Below are 18,394 nucleotides of genomic sequence, written 5' to 3' on the forward strand. Positions count from 1 at the left end.
ATTTAAGACCAGGATCCATTCATGCTTGGGATGAAATGCAACAACAGTTTTTGAAGAAGTTTTTCCCATCTCATAGAACAAACTCTTTCAAAAGACAAATCACCATTTTTACTCAAAAACCAGGAGAAACATTTTATCAATATTGGGATAGGTATCGAGATTTGCTTAGTACTTGCCCTCATCATGGTTTTGAAACATGGAGATTGGTTTCACATTTCTATGAAGGGTTAACACCTAAAGATAGGCAAATGGTTGAATTGATGTGCAATGGAACTTTTGAAGATAAAAACCCTGATGAAGCAATGGAGTACTTAGACTTGTTAGCTGAAAATGCTCAAAATTAGAACACCGCGGGTACTTATGAGGCACCGAGTAAAACTCAACCTCATACATCTAGTGGAGGCATGTACAACCTTAGGGAAGATCATGACCTTCAAGCCAAGTTTGCATCTTTAGCTAGAAAAGGCGAGGCACTAGAATTGAAAAAGAGTGGTCAATTAAAATCTGTTGAAAACATTGTGTGTCAAATTTGTGAAACAAATGAACACTCAACCAACGATTGTCCAACCTTGCCTTCTTTTAAGGAATTTCTCCATGAACAAGCCCATGTTTTAAACAGTTTCCAAAGGGCGAACCACAACCCATACTCCCAAACATACAACCCTGGTTGGAGAAATCACCTAAATTTTAGTTGGAAGAGTGAGAACAACAATGCACAAACTTCACAACCACCATTTCAAGCACACCACAATTTCCAAAATTCTCATGGATATGCACCTCCTTATGCTCCACTGCCTAGAAGAAATCTTGAGGAAACATTGCATGCATTCATTGAAAAGCAAGAGACAATCAATAATCAACTTGTTCAAAAAATGACAGATTTGAAACATACTCTTGCTAAATTAACATCTGCTCTTAGTTTCCAAGAGAAAGGTAAGTTTCCATCTCAACCACAACAAAATCTCAAGGGGCAATACAATGCAAATGCAAGTAGTTCCGAAAGCCAACACATGGATCAAGTCAAATCAGTCACTATTCTGCGCAGTGGTAAGGTTATTGAAAAACCCTCTCTTGAACCTTATGAGAAAGATGATGAGTCAATCTCTAAGGGAAAGGAAGGGGTTGAATCTGAAAATTGCAAAGAAACGACTGATTCTCCGCCAGCACTTCCATTTTCTCATGCCATGACCAATCAGGAAGAAATTGAGGATGAAAAAGGCATCAAAAAGGTTGATGCGAATCTTTTATCAAAAGTGACAACAGATTCGACACCCGACATCACACCAATCGATGATTACTTTCCTGATGAATCTCTACTTTCTCTTAATTCAATGCCTTGGTTTGCTAAAAATATCAATTTTCTTACTTCAGGATTTTTGCCAACTCATTGGAGTATTGAAGACAAAAGAAAATTTTTGAGCAACGAGCAAAATTTTTATTGGGATGACCCCTACTTATTCAATTATTGTCCTGATCAAATATTTCAAAAATGCATTCTCGACAATGAGGTAAGTAATTTCATTAAATTTTGTTACTCTAAGGCATGCGGGGATCATTTCTCATCAAAAAAGAGGATTGTAGAAATCTTACAAAGTGAATTTTACTGGCCCATCATATTCAAGGAGTCAGATGCATTCCGCAAAAACTGTGAAAATTGTCAGAAGGTGGGATTTATTTCAAAACACAGAGAGTCTTTAGATAATCTTCTATTGACTCTTAAGTCTCATCATAGTCGAGATAAGCATCGTGTAATTCATGACTTATGAACCCATTTTCATAAAGAACATACTTGGCATAGTCTTGGAAATCTGACTAAAAAGATCATGTTTGCTAGTTTTTAAGAAAACTGGATGGGAAGCCTATCCCCGACCCATTGAGGGCGTTTAAGCTGTTCTTGGACGTAAAACCAAGGGAAGATGTGAGCCACAATCACAACTGTGATTTGAATTTTTTTTGTTTGTAAAAACTTGTGTCTTTTGGTTTTATTATTGTGTTTTGTTATTTCTTATTTTTGTTTTAGTGTGTTTCAGGTTTTGTCAGTGTTCGTTATTTCAGTTGATATCTTCTATACTCTATCTTTCTACCTTAGAACATTGAGGACAATGTCTCGTTTTGGTTGGGGGGAGAGGGTAGTAGTTGATAAAAAAAAAATTGTTGTTTTTCATTTCATAAAGCATGTGCATAATTGTTGTTACTAGGATGGCAGAGTAAAGGAGTTCTTTTGTTAAAGTAACTCTTGAGACGCATCTTAGTAACCATTCTTAACAAGGTCTATTATAATACTTCCTGAAATATTCAGGTTTACAAACTCTCGTATTGTTACCACTTAACTCTACTCATATACTTATTTAACATGTATTCTTAAACCTTAATTTACACACACACACTTTAACATATGATTGTGGGTTGCATATTGGATTATTACATTATTTATGTTCTTTTGTTAAAGGTAACAACTAAGGGAAAGGGATTGTATATAATTAAATAAAAAATAAAAAAAAAGAAAAAAAAAGAAAAGAAAATAATGATAATAAAAATGTAGATAAGTTTGGTTTCGTAGCCTCCCTAACCTAAGCAATTAAGCTCGAAGGGGTGTTTTAACACCTAATACCCTAAAGTCAACTGACTTAGGAGCTATTGGCTCAACTCTTGTTACATGGGTTGAGGAGAAAAGCTTAAAGGAATCAGATATTGCACTATCTACATATCAGTATCTGCGACCCGAGTTACTAAGCTCGTAGGGGTGTCTTAACACCTAATGCCCTAAGACCAACTGGTCTGGGAGTTATTAGCTGAAAGCTCGTTACATGGGTTAAAGATGCATGATGTTTTTAAAGTATATGTATATAGAGTTAAAAAAAAAAATAGACAAAAATAGTAATCCCAACCCAAGGAAGTTAACTTTAAACATTAGAACAAAAATTTTGTTTTCTTCCAAGAAAAGCCCCATAATTATGTGTTGATACATTGAGCACAAAAGAAAGGTTTATTAATATCTTGTTAAGAGGTATTGAGCAGATATATAAATTTAATGAGAGTTTGTTTATCTGGATGGATTAATGGAAGTTAAATGATGAATACCTTGCTTTATGAAATTTGCAAATTTGTTTTCTATTTTAACGCTTTGATTACTAGGGACTAGTAATAAGCTGGTTGGGGGGTGTGATTAGTACTTAAAAGTGCATTGTTATCATGGTTTTATATCATCATTTTGCACTTGAAGTATCAATAACTCCTTAACTAAAATATGTTTTATAATAATGTATCTAATAATATAAGATCCCTATAATTTGTGGTAAATGTCTATGCAGGCCTATCACATAAATGAAAGGATTGATTGATGACTTGAAGACCTTAAATTGCAAGGATAAAGAGATGGTCAAACTTAGAGAAGAGATGTCGGTGCAATCCAAACCGGAACACTGTTCGGTAATTGGGTCATATCTGGAGCTATAGATCTCAGATTTAGGTCTAATTTATATGGATGGAAAGGTAAGACATAGGCCTACAACTTTCATATGGAGCCCAAGATCTAAAAAGGCCATTATCAAGTCCAAATTGTAGCAACAACAAAGAAGCCCGAATCTGTCTTCCAGCCCGAGCACTGTTCGGTATTTTGGCCATATCTGGAGTTCTAGAAGTCCAAATGAGCTGAATTGTTTACACAAGAAAGCTGAGACAATTGCCTACAACTTTCATGTTTGCAACTGACTCCAATTTTGACGTTATCAATGATGTTTTGGGCAGACAAGAGAAGATAAGGATTGTCACCAAGTCAAAAGTTGGCCACCCACTTATCAATTAGTCATCAAATCAATAGTTCCCAATTTTGGCCTATAAAAGGAGGCATTTGCCATCCATTTAGGCATCTTGGTTTCCAGATCAAGATCATGCTCTTCCTTTCTCTCTTTGTATTTTTTGTAATGTTTATGCTTTGGTTTCATTAATATTAAGTTTATGCCTTTCATTTCCTTTCCTTTACTTAGTTAACTTTTATGTTCTTATTTTGTTTATCTATTTTACTTTCTTTCATTATGTCTAGCTAAGTTAGTTATGTCAAGGTGAAAAGGTTACACTAATGGTGTAAGAATAAGTATAATGTAAACTTAATATGGACTTTAATGTTTGATACTAGCATGTTTTATATTTGTTATCTTATTCACTCTTTAATACTTTGCTTGTTAAATGACTAATCTTGATTTATGTTGTATAACACTTGGTACATCAAATGCTTGGCACTTTCATAGCCCATAATGTATGGTATAACCGACTCCTGAGCTATGAAAGGAACTTGATTTGTTGTTAACATAAGTTATAATCATGAATGCTTGACGAGATTTACAAGTATTAGCATTAATTGAATAAGATGACTAATGTAATCATGTTAACAATATATAATCTGATTGTAACCTCCTTTGTGTGTGGTTTCCAATTCAATAATAAGAGTTTATACTATACTTGTTTGATATACCATTAGTGGAACCTTTAACCTTGACATTTGTTATTATTATTGTTTAATCCTTACATTAATTTTCCATCTCCAAGTTCTCATCATCTTCTTCTTCTTCTCTTTCTTTATTATTATTATTATTATTACTACTACTATTATTACTACTACTACTACTAATACTATTATTATTATTATTATTATTATTATTATTATTGTTGTTGTTGTTGTTGTTGTTGTTGTTGTTGTTCTTATTATTATTATTGTTATTGTTGTTGTTGTTATTATTATCGTTTATAATTTGTACAATTAACCTCCCTGTGGTTCGACCCTGGTCTTGCCGGGTTATTTATTACTTCGACACTCCTGCACTTGGGAGAAGACATCAACCTTTTAGTCGTGTCATGGTTCGACCCCGGTCTTGCTGGGTTATTTATTACTTCGACACTCCTGCACTTAGGAGAAGACATCAATCTTTTAGTCGTGTCAATTGGAACAAAACACACTCATTCTTCTCCCTTACATACACCGGCTAGAATATGATACGACCAAAATATTGATATTTTCTCTCAAGTATAGGAGTGTCCAAGTAATAAATAATCCGGCAAGACCGGGGTCGTACTCCAAAGAGATTAATTGTATAAATTATAAATAACAACAATACAACAAGTACAATAACAGGAATAATAATAATAATAATAATAATAATAATACTAATAATAATAGTAGTAGTAGTAGTAGAAGAAGAAGAAGAAAAAGAAAAAGAAAAAGAAAAATCCTTCTTGCGGCAGAATTTTTACGTTTGAATTTTTGCTTTCTTATTAGATATTCAAACGTGAATTTTGAGCTTCTAATATCAAAATCAAGTAATTAAAAAACCTAAATTCATCTACATATGTAGGACTACAACTTTCATGAAGGATTTAAGGTAAGATAAAATTGTTTGACAGAACAGAATTGGGTCGTAATCTGGGTGGTAAAAAAAATGGTCTCCTGATCTAATTCAAAAACCGACAAATGTCGAGCATCCTAATATAACTGAAAGTATAACCTAAGAATAACAACCAGCAAAATCATGATGGAAGCAGAGTTTTTAGTACAACCCTGGTCAGAATCCTGCTCGACGTAGAATTCTCGTTAGATATTCAAATAAGAATATCTTGAGCTCCTGATATCGAAATCAAGAGATTTGAAAGCCCATATTCAACTATGCATCCAGGACTAAAGCTTTGATGAAGAATTCAAAGTGAGATAAAATTGTTTTAAATAACAGAAACTAGCAGCAATCTGGTTGGTAAAAAGGGGTCTCCTGATCTGATTTAGAAAACTGACAACGCGAAGCATCCTAATTTAACTAAGAGTCTACCATAAGAATAATGAGCCTTAGGACCCAATAAGGGTGTAGGTCAATTCTTCAACATGTCATGAGTGACAAAATATAGCTGGAATGGTCAGATGTTGGATGAAACCAAGTTAGAATTAAGGCCTAAGTTGGAACAAAAAAATTATGGAAGTAGCAGAACCAGGTTTTCTTAGTGCCACTTCTGAGGGATTTATTCAACCCTAAAGACCATATAAAAAGAAATGAATTTAGCATTTTAAAGACTCTTAATTAGCCTAAGAATCCTTAACATTTCGACAACAAAAAGGCAGGATAAAGAGAGCAGATGCCAGTTGAAACATGGTCCGAAAAACATTTCCTTCTCCTTTGTTTTTGTCAGACCCCCAGCTACCTTAAACTAAACTCCTGCCTTCAACTTAAAGCGGATATACACCATCTACATTAACATGTATGGCTAAAAAAAATGAGTAACAACTGTGGATATTTGTGGGAATTTGTCCAAATTCTTTCTATAATTATATCTTTATAATTATACCAACGTCTAATTAGCAATTTATAAGCACCGTTTTAACTCTTCAACTCTTAACCTTTAACCATTATTATAATGGATCCATTTGGTCTATACAAATAGCTCCTTTCATTGTTGTATAGATAAAAGAGAGGAGTGTAAAGAAAGTGTGTAGTGAGTTCAGGTGAGCTAGGAGAGAGAAAAAATAATTGATAGAAGCACTTGGTGTAAAAGTTAAAAACTGGGTTTTTAGGATTGTATTATAGTTGAGTTGAGTGTTTGTATCATTCTTTCAATAACATATTGCCTGACGTGCCTAATTTAAGAAACCACATAAATCTACTTGGTTTTTTGTTAGCTTTTGGTCTAATATACATGATAAATTAGCATCGAAGCATCAAAGAAGGTAGAATATTAGAAAAACATGTCTTTTAGCTTTTGGTTCAAAGTTGAAGAATTTTCAAAGTCATCATATATGAATTTTGATCACACCAACGTATTCTTCTTGTAGATGCAATTTTGACAATATAAAATTCATCAAAATTAGAGTTAAAATAAGCCCTATAGAGCTCGTTGAAGTTTGATTGAAAAACTTGCTGGAAAAACTACTTGGTGCTAAAATTCTGGCTTGAGAAGATGATAACATATAAATAGACATATTGGCACTAAGACATCACCCGAATCATCAATAAAGAGGTTTTATAGTGTCATATCAACATCCATATCCATATCTTTTAGCAATGTGTAATATTCTTTCAGAAGTTAACAAAATATTTCATTGGTAGAGAAATAACATTCCTTTCCTATGTCAACTTTGTTACATTGTTTTTTTAGCTAACTTAGTGATTTTTTGGCTCGTTCTTGGCCAAGTCAAACTTGATCTAGAATTTTTAATCATTCCTGATGTAGCCATGGTGTTTTTTTTTTTGTAAAATAGTGCACCAAAGTTATTGTTTTGTCTTTTTTAAGCATTGAAATATGCGTTTTAACAATTTCAGAAGTTCATTTATAATCCACATACATCCTAATGGTTGATGTTTTAGAAGAAAAGGTAATAGGAAATGCTAGTATCCTTCCAAAATATATCCTAATATCAAATACTAAATTTGAGGTGGAGAAGTTTATTGGGATAGGCAATTTGGCATGTAAAAATATAAAGTTATGAATTTGGATTTCACTTTAGACGATAAATCAAAGGATTTGAATGAGAAAAGATAAGAAAGGATATATTGAGTTCCATCTAATTTTGCTTGGTAAGGAATTAAAAGCACATATTTTAAAATGAAACTTTATAAATGAATTATAGCAAGCATTAAAGGACAATTTTTAAAGAAGAATATAGAGAATTGTCTCTACTTGAAGAAGAAGATCTTTCATTTCAGCATAGGAAAGTTACTTTCATGAATGAGCATCTGAATGATTTTAATAAAAAAAATAGCTTTTTTGAAAAATTTAAATGTGAAAATTGATGATAAAGATAAAGCCATGTTGTTATTGAATTCTTGCCTAAAATATATTGACATCTTATTACCTCTTTATTGTTTCATTGACGTGTCTAATGGTTTGGTGACTAATGAATATAAAAAAAAAAGACTAAATTGTTCACTAGGAGTCAACATCAGAAGCACTAATATTTAAAGGCATGACAAGCACCTAGAGATTTAGAGGGCAAAGGAAATCTCACTCAAAATCAAAAGGAGAATCATTAAATAGATGACATCTTGCAAAAGATGAATGTATTTTTTATGATAAAAAAAGATATTAGGAGAAATATTGTCTAAATAAGGGCAACAAAGACAAGGATGAACCAATTATGAATGTTGCACGAGATGAAAATGAATAAGACTTTGCATTCATGGTCTCATTAATAAAAAAATAATTATAGTGAATGAGTTCTTTATTTTATAGGTTCCTATCATATGTGTCCTAATAAACATTTATTGTAGAGATTTGAGGAGTTTGATGGAGGAGTTATGTTGCTGGGTAATGATGATGTTTGAGAGATCAAAAGGTATCAAGACTATCCATCTTAAAATGCATAATAAAGTAGTCAAGACATTTATAGAGGTATGATATATACTAGATTTAAAGAAAAATCTCTTTTTACTTGGAGTTTTAGAATCTAGTGGTTATAATATTATCATGTATAATGGAATCGTAAGAGCAATGTATAATGCATTAGTTGTTTTAAGAAGCACGAAGAAAGAAAACTTATATTTCCTAGATAGGTCTATAGTTATTAGTATAATAATTGTTTCTAAGAGCTTATAAAATGATAATGCCTATAATTTCAGATTTTGGCACATACATTTAGAGCATGCTAATGAAATGCTATGCAAAGTTTTTCAAGCAAAGTCTATTAAAAGGTACCAATACTAAGAAGCATAGGTTTTGTAAGCATTCTATTCTCGGAAAAGATACAAAGGTTAAGTTTAGCATCACAGTACACAACACTAAAATAATTCTAGATTATGTCCACACATGCATATAACGACCTTCAAAGAATGAATTTATTGGAGGTGATTGTTGGTTTGTTACTTTTATTTATGATTTTTCAAGATTAGTATAGGTGTATATGATGAAACACAATGACGAAGTCTATGGTATCTTTTGGAAATTGAAAAAAATGGTGGAGATTCAAACTAGAAAGAGAATTAAAACTCTTTGGTCAGATAATAATAGTGAATGCACTTTAAATCCTTTTTTAAAGTTTGTCAGAATAAAGGGATCAAACAATATTTTACTATTCATAAAACACTATAATAGCATGGATTAGTAAAACGCACGAATCGTACAATAATGGAGAAAATCCAATGTATCTAATGTATACTATCACATTTAAGACTAAGTGAAGCATTTGGGGCAAGTCATTCCTCGTCATATTATTAATTGGTTGTCTTCAACAACAATAAGTCAATGTTTTTAAACCCAGCCTGGTGGTCGACCAGGTCCAACGCCTAGTCACATGTTTTGATTGGTTTAACCCCTTTTTCTTTATATATATAAATTAAAATGATGTTATTTTAGTAAAAAATAAAAAAAAAGTCAACGGGTTACAACCGGATCTTGTCGGGTTAACTGAATTACCGAGTTAACCTGTCAGGTTAGCTGAGTTTTTAACTATCCATATTTTCTTATAAACCTAGCTCGGTTCTAGCCTCAGGTCAGCCGAGTCCCAAGTAGACCTGCCAGGCTTGGTTGGATTTTAAAACTATGAATTAAATGTAAGAACCTTCTTGGAGGTATGGTCGAGTTCTCTTGCAAATGATAATGACTTTATATGTGTACATGGTTGTTCAAACTAGATCCTAAAGCCAAGAAAGTTGTATTTCTAGGCTTTAATGGAGGAGTAAAAGGCTATAGACTCTTGTGTTCTAAATAAAAAATAATAATTTTAAGTAAAGATGTCACTTTTAACGAGTCTGGAGTGCTAATACAAGAGAAATCATAGGAGAATGAGAAGCAACTAAGTGACGCATTATAAGTGGAGTTTAAGACTTCAACCATTCTTGTGCTAAACAAGATTCAGATGAAAGTTCAAAAGAAAAGAAAGCTATAACTCAAGCAACCACATAACAACAATCCATTGCAATAAGTAAACCAAAAAAGGATATCATGAAACTTGCTTAATTTGATATTGCAACACATTGGTTTATGCACTTTTAGTGATTGATAATGAAATTTCCTTTACCTATAAAAATGCAGCACATAATGTAAAAAGTAAAAAAATAGGAAAAGACAATGGATGAAGAGATGAAATTTATTTACAAAAATCAGACTTAGGACTTGGTACAACTTTAAAAAAAAAAAAAAGATAATTGGTTATAAATGGATCTATACCAAAAAAAAAAGACAATCTTGAAAAAAACAATATCCAATTCAAGGCAAGATTAATAATAAAAGGTTATGCTCAACAGGAGGGGATATATTATAATAAGTCATTCTCTTCAGTTATCATGCATTCATCAATTTGTTTGCTAGCCTTGGTTGTATAGTTTGATATTGAGTTAGCCCAATTAGATGTGAAAACTGTCTTCCTATACGGAGATTTGAAAAAGAAAATTTATATGTCCTATCTAAATGGTTTCAAAGTCATTAGGAAAGAGAATTGGGCTTGTAAATTAAAAAATTCATTGTACGGATTAAAACAGTCTTTGCACTAGTGATACAAGCAATTTGACAAGTTTATGGAAGAACACTGATACACATAAAGTCAGTTTAATCATTATGTATATTTTTACAATCTTCTTGATGATTCTTTCATCTATTTGTTCTTATATATTGATGAAATATTGATTGCTTCTAAGAGAAAGGTGAAAATTGATAAACTAAAAGCTCAATTGAGGAGCGAGTCTGAGATGAAGGATCTTGGAGTAGTTAATAAAATTTATGATATGGAAATTCAGAGAGACAAAAGGAAATATATAGTCTACTTAACACAAAGTTAATACTTAAAAAAAATCCTACAGAGATTTAGGGTAAATGGCAAGATTAAATTTGTCACACACCTTTAGCTTCTTATTTTAAGCAAAGTGTTTCAATGTTTTTATGCACAACGGATGAACTTAAGTATATGGCTCAAAACCCTTATGAAAATATAATTGTTACATTAATATATGATATGATTTGTATGATACCAAATATTTAACATTTTGTTAGCATGGTGAGTAGTTATATGCATGATTCAGAAAAGGGTTACCCACAAATAATAAAGTGGATTCTACAACACAGTCATGACACAACTGATATTGATTTAAAGTTTGAGAGAGATGATATGCTTAAATATAAAAATTTAGTTGGTTACGTGGATTCAGACTATGCTAGTGACTTAAACAAGTGTTGTTTCATAATTGCCTATGTGTTTATACTTGCTAAAAGGCCTCTAAGTTAGAGGTAAACATTATAGTCAACAATAGCTTTGTCAACAACTGAGATAGAGTACATAGTAGTAACAAAATCCTTTAAAGAAGTTATTTAGTTACATGGGTTAATTGAAGACTTGTGAACTGTTTAAGAACACATGAATGCATATTGTGATAGTCAAAATGCTATTTTTTCTTGTAAAAAAACAAGTTCATCATTCCTGATTGATGTTCAATTTTATTTTGTTTGAAAAATTGTGATAAACAAGGATATTCTACCATGGAAAAATGACATTGTAGATAATCCTGCTAATATGCATGAAAGTTATCTTAGGGATCAAGTTCTAACACTGTGTGGACTTTGACAACATCTCTTAGTGTTAAGCATCCTTAGAATGCATGGCGTCATATAATGCATTAAAGACAATGTTGATGATCATTAGAATTGAATGGAAAAAATTAGCAAGGTGAAGATTTATGAAAGTTTGTCTAGATTTTTCTTATAATTATATCTCTATAATTATGCCAACCTCCAACTTATAATTATCACTTTAACTCTCTAGCTTCGAACCTTTAATCATTATCATAATGGATTCATTTGGTCCATATAAATAGGTTCATTTCATTTTTGTATAGATAAAAAAGGAGAAGAGTGTACAACATAAAAAAAATATCTAATAAGTATAAGTGAGCTGAGAGTAAGAAAAAAAAAAATTAAAAGAAGAATCAAGTGTAAGAATGAAAAATTAAGTTTTTATAATTATATTATAATTAAATTAAATATTTATATTATTTCTCTAGTAATATATAATCTACTATTATGTGCATATAGTTTATTTGAGATGGACATGATTAATTTGAGAAACTATGTAAATATGCTTGTTAGTGGTAGCTTTAGATACAGTATGCCGAACATAACTCAATACTACATTAAACATAAAAACATAAAGCATATTAAAATTTGGGCCCTTAAATGTAGGTCATAGGTTGATTTGATGTGCTCGATTTACGCAACCATGTAAATATACTTGTTCGTGTGTTTTTGTTTTCGGTCCAGTACAGAACATAACTCATTACTACTTCAACTTGAAAATATAATCTGGGCCCCTAGATGTAGGCCGTAGGCCGATGTGGTCCAAATAAGATGTCGTGCCATGACGTTTCGTTAGTTAAAGGAAGTGACCGGAGTTCCCAAATACAGATGATCTGTCTCCTAAAAGAGGACCGGAAGTTCGGGACACACTGCCACTATGAACGGTAGGAATTCAAAGACGAGTACAGATCCAAGGCAGTCAATTTCACTCTAATAATATTTGCTTTCTCGTAATTTCCTAGATCTGAACTTATAATCAGCTAATGCATGTGAACATAGTTAACAGACTTGATTGAGGATTGTATGTAATACTAAAATTTGCACATTTCTTCTTTACATTTAACAAAATGGTTTTGGAACAATTAAAGGAGTTTTGGGTATCATTCACTGTTCTGTTTTCTATTTTTGTTTCCAAAACCTCGAGGCCTTTTCCCTTGTTAGTTTGGACCATGAATGTGACATACGATAGGGAATTCGTGGAATCTAGCAGCTGTAGGTTTCCGCTTTTACATATACAAATATATCAGTTAAGAAGTAAATTATGCTCCTGTTTCTAAGACATGATTCAATATATCATTCAATCAATTTTAACAGAGTATTTCTTTGTTTTTCTCCAGTATCAAAAACATGGATCACCCTGCAGTAGTTTCTGAACACAATAATATGTTTTTAGCTCATTTTGTATGTTATAATCTAGCCTGACTCTCTTTGTTAGATGTTGCCTGTTCACCAACTTCATTTTGGGGAATCAATTAACAGTTGCAAGCAATCCTGTTTCCAAATCATCCCCTATCTCGTCGTTGTCGTTGTCATCATTTTCTTCCATAGCTGCAGTTAGCTCCTCAGCCCTTTTAGCCTGGTGCCTCCAATCTGTTTGAACCACAGTATACAGCATCATGCATAGACAGCAAATCTGTGCTGCTAATAGCCCAAACCATAGCCCCGGAAAACCAATTTTACATTTGAAAGTTAGGAGAATTGCAGCCGGCAATCCAACTAAGTAGAAGGAATATAAGTTTATTCGTGCGCCATCTTTAGGACGGGCAGTGCCTGTTAGAACTCCGCAGGCAGCTGTTTGCGGAGAGTTGGCAAGCTCACATAACCCGAGTAGTGGAAGTCCAGTTGAGATCAAGTCAAGAATCTGTGGCTCGTCGGTATACAGCTTCCCCCACACTGATCTCAGGGCTGATGTGATAACAGATGCGGAGAGGCCGAATGTGAATGCGAGACAGATACCGATTATTGTTGTCCATTGCGCACGAGACGGTTGTCCAGCGCCCAATGCATGGCCAACTCGCGTAGATACACCGATGCTCAGGGAAAATGGAAACGAGTAGATTATACCCGCTGTTTGAATGAGGATGCCTGTAGCTGCCACACTTGCTTTCGGGTTGCGGAGTAAGCCACAAAGAAACAGCATGATCTCATACCACCACCACTCCAAGCATACAGAGATGACACTAGGTAATGCTAGTGATAGCAATGGCCACCAGCTGTTGAAGATTGAGAGAGCTGTAACCCCATGCCAAGGTTTCAATGGTGTTTTGGAAACTATGACATAAATCAGCAAGCCTAAGTTTAAATTTAACGTGTTACAAGCAAGGGCTAACCCAACCCCTTTTACCCCCATCTTCAAGTATATTACCAAAAAGTAGTTGATTGGAGCGTGGAGGATCAATGCAACTACTGCAGCTACAGTAAGAGGAGCTGTCAAACCTTGAGTTCTAAGGAAGGATCTCATTGGGTGAAGAACAGCTTGACCTATTAATTCAGGAATGCAGGAGGACAGATAAATTTTCGCAACATGAGTGATATCTGGATCCTGGCCTAGGCGTATAAAGACTGGTTCCACATTTAGCCATAATAAGGAGATGGGAATACAAACAAGAATCAGAAGACAGAGAGTTTTCTGGTAGGTTTGGCCAAGAACTGACCATCTCTTGGCCCCATACGCTTGTCCACAGATAGGATCCATTCCCATGGCTAAGCCTTTCAGCACCGAGAGGCCAGTGATGTTTGCAAACCCAAGTGCTAGTGACCCTCCTGCTAATTCATTTTTCCCAAGATGACCCAAGAAGAGCATAGATATAATGGACCTTGAGAAAATAAGCAGAGTTGTCATTATTATAGGGCATGCTATCTTGGCTAGAGACACCACCTCTTCTCCCACCTGCAAGAATCCATAATGTTCATGTCAAGGAATTATCCCTTATCAGTTGGCATAGTCCACTATAATATCAAGGAGGTTTCTACAATATTCAGATTTGGTATTAAGCCATCATGATCATGTTGTGTTGTGTATGATATGATTAAATCTATATCACTGAACACTGAATGAAGCATGAATGGACAACATTTACTTGTGGGGTGTTTGAGAGTTTAGCAAATGTTTTTTTTCAAAAAATATTTTTTGATTGTAAATGTATCAAAATAATATTTTTTATTTATTTATTTTTGAAATCAAACATATAAAAATACTAAAAAAATTAATTTTTTTTTAAATTCAAATTCTAATAAAAATAATTGCACCGCAACCCTCAAACAATTACATACCCTATCAAATTAATATTCTGATCAATCAAGTGGATTTGAAGATTAAATGACAGACCCAAAAAAGTAACGAGCCCATTTGACAAAATGGAATTGGTGAAATTTCTACATGTTGGACATAAAGCATGCAAGCTAGCTGCATCAAAGGTACCTTAGTGTTTTATGCGACCTTACCCCAAATTATTATTATTATTATTATTTAAAAAAATGTTGTGTTATGAAATATAAATATAAATACCATAGTTAAGCATATTTTTCATAATAAAGCTTTGATTGAACTTTCCATTATAAAATCTTTTATGTTACTTTTTATAATCTTGCTTGCAATATCAAAAGGACTGTGTAATGATGAAAAGTGTGATTAAGGAGTTTCTTTCCACATAGGATATTAAATAAAAAAAAAATATTTGGAATTTTAGGGATAAGAAAAAGCTATATTATTATGTTGTTCAAAACCCATAAAAATTTAATAAAAAAAAATAGTAGAAGCTACTTTTGACCTGACTTGAAACAAAATCAAATGAATAAAGAGAGGGGGTATCAGCAAAGTTGTTCAATGTCATTTTTCTTGAGATTTAAGGTAGTTCATTGGCCATGGTTTCTTTAAAAGTTAAAAAAGAAAATATTATATGATTTTTTATTTCTTAATTATATTATATGTTACATAAAAAATTATTAAATCTAACTTGACTCACCCAAGATTTAATCATAATAGGTTTACCTGGGTTAATCAAACAAAACAAAATAGTTTTATTTTTTTATAAAAATATTTATTTTTTAAGTCAAATTAAATTTTGAATGAGTTAAACCTATAATAAATCAACTTATAATGTTGATAAAATCATACTAAATTCACTCTTATTCATTTATATTTTAAATCAGGTCAGGCCTGGGTTTAATAACAGTCCCTAGCCGTACGTATTATAAGCCTATGTTGGTATTCGCCACCGACCAGAAAATGCGGTAGTGCATTGCATGGGTATCTTCTTATTCTTATGATGACAATACAAAATTGGTGGCAACATGATTTTGGTTTCTAAAAAAGTAACTGAGCAAATCTCTGTTTCTAAAGTGTCAGCCCAAAATTTGAAGCACTGAAAAGTAAGGTAATGTCTATTTTTTGAGGTTTCTTTCTTGTCAACAAATGATCATACAACTTCAAAAACCTATGTCCTAAGTACTGAGTTCAGTTAAAAAAAGAAGAAGGTTCTCTACTCTTCACATCCATTGATAAAGACAGACAAAACCGAGAAAGAACGCAACATTACAGTGTCCAAACACAAACGATGACAGCCAAGATTGAGGATTGGAAAGGAGTAAAGTTAACCTTTTTTGGACACCTATTTCAATGAGGAGGAGGAGGAGGAGGAGGAGGAGGAGGAGGAGGAGGAGGCTTGCTACCTTGTTTAGAAACAAGCAGTATGTCCCCCAATTCAATTTCACTAATGTCATTAAGACTAAGACATTACTTCTTGAAAAGGAGAAATGCATACACAAGCAAGACCCACACACACATAAATAGAGAGAGAGAGAGAGAGAGAGATATGGAGAGGGAGAGAGGGGAAAACTTGCCTCTTGCAGTGGCAACCTTCCTGCATTTCCATTGACACTAAACCGTCTGAGAAGACCATGTACAAACATGACCTCTTCTCTTACTCTCATTGTATCTTCATTCTTGTAGTCTCCTCCTCCTCCATTTTTTGAAATCAAATCATCACAAATTATAACCCCTCGAGATTCTGTATCACTGCCACCACTACCAGGGCACATGTTTGCTTGCTAGCTATAGAGACAAGATCAGTAAACAAATTAACCTAACAACACAAAAAACAGACCAGTTCCAAAGATGGGTCCTTCAGTCTTCGCTTGCTTACACAAACAACTGCAATGCCAAAAAAGAAACAACACCACAAGAAGAATATGAGCAGCGAAATCTTTGTTTGTTTTCATTATACGTAAGCATACCCCTAAGAATATTGCATATAGTATATATTACAGAGTAAATGAAAAACAGACAAAATACCTAAATAATATTTACAAATTCCAAAGCTGTGTACAGTCATGGTGAAGAGGTTGTTGGTCAGGGATCCTCGGCCATGGCATTGGAACTATTGCTTTGCAGAGAGGATGGAATTAGAGCAGAGAAAATGGTTGCATTGGGACATGAAAAAAAACAAAGGATCTAAAAAGCATGGACCTGTAGATCCCTAGGTCTTGAATGATTTATGACGCTGCTCCAACTACAGCTTCAATGTATAGTAATAGTAGATGTGGAATGCTATGTCCACTTCATTTTTTGCTATCTCCACGAATGGTGATTGTCAAATCCTGTCCTCCTCCATTTAAAGTCAATGACCCTAGAAATAAATTATTAATTAGAGTATATATTCAACACAGTGATTATTGAAACCAAGGACAATTTTCTTACCTTTTCTTTTGTATTGTGCCTCAGCAAGTTAGGACATCTTTGTTCTCTTATGTGAATAAAGGTTTCTCTAATAAAATATGGGCACTGAGGTACATTGCCTGCATCATGGATGCCTCATGAAATAGTACAACATTTGATTTTAGTATATGTAGCTGCTATTTTATTTTTTTTAAGAATCGAAACTCATAAGACGAATGTTTTAGGTTGTCATGTTCATGTTCATGTTCATGTTCATGAGGAGATGTTTATGATCATGCATCTTAAGGCTTTGTGTGATGGGCAAATTTAATACAATTGATATATATGTACGATTTACCATCATATTTTGCGCCCCCCGTTTGCCATTCTACAAGTTCATTTCTGCAAAGCCCTTGGTAAGCAGTTAGTATTTTTATGAAATTCAAGCCTCCCCTTTTCTGCGTAAAATGTACTCCCACGTGGCCATATCTATTGTAATTTGAGTGGTTCTTGTTGTTACTCCTTACTTTGATGGGTCTGGTTTATGTGTGTGTGTATAAAACATGTAAAAAAAAAAGTTAATTTATAGTACTTGTTAACAAAAATAGATATAAATAGAGGCAAGAATCAATCCTTTAACTTTAAAATAATTTATTGCCTATTGATAGCAATATTGTTTTTTAAAGTTATTTCATTTTTTATTCCTATCAGCACATACAATAGTAAACAAAGAACCAAAATTTATACCTTATTCTCCGCTAAAAAAGTTTGTAGAAGAGAAGAATTTAAAAAAAAAACAATCTTGTCAGAATTCTCTCCATATAATTTTAATTTTCTGTTTTACAAAATCATCATATATAACTCTTTAAAAATACACAATTCTTGTTTAAAATAACACAACTCTATTTTAAATAAATTTTTAAAGAGATAATTATTCAGAAAAAAAGAAAACACAATTTCCCGTTCCCTCCAATAAATACTTAACAAGAGGAATGGAGTTGGCTCTTCTTTACTGAAATGGTAAACTATGATTTGTAAATGTTTCCAGCTGGTTGAATATGTTAATCATGCTCAAAGGTTTGCAAGATGCATGTCCAGCCAGCCCGGACCACTGAACCTTTTTTGTTTATTTTAAGTCATGCCATTTAATTTAGGTGCAATTAAGGAAGACCCACCTTCAAGTTCCTCGAGTAAATAAATAAACAA

The 18,394-nt window shown here is 33.0% G+C and overlaps 1 protein-coding gene across 1 annotated transcript; it reads right to left on the minus strand.

Annotated features, from left to right (window-relative positions):
* Positions 1-12,800: 12,800 nt before the first annotated feature.
* Positions 12,801-17,004, minus strand: LOC105114043 (MATE efflux family protein). The gene is made up of 3 exons (XM_011010451.1): positions 16,826-17,004; positions 16,375-16,684; positions 12,801-14,422 (listed from the first exon to the last, which is right to left on the minus strand). The coding sequence occupies exons 2-3, from the start codon at positions 16,570-16,572 to the stop codon at positions 13,001-13,003; spliced, it is 1,620 nt and encodes a 539-aa protein (XP_011008753.1). The 5' UTR covers positions 16,573-16,684; positions 16,826-17,004; the 3' UTR covers positions 12,801-13,000.
* Between the last annotated feature and the right edge of the window lie 1,390 nt (positions 17,005-18,394).

This window comes from Populus euphratica, unplaced genomic scaffold (genome assembly GCF_000495115.2).
Source record: "Populus euphratica unplaced genomic scaffold, PopEup_1.0 scaffold483.1, whole genome shotgun sequence".
In the NCBI taxonomy this organism is placed as follows: domain Eukaryota; kingdom Viridiplantae; phylum Streptophyta; class Magnoliopsida; order Malpighiales; family Salicaceae; genus Populus; species Populus euphratica.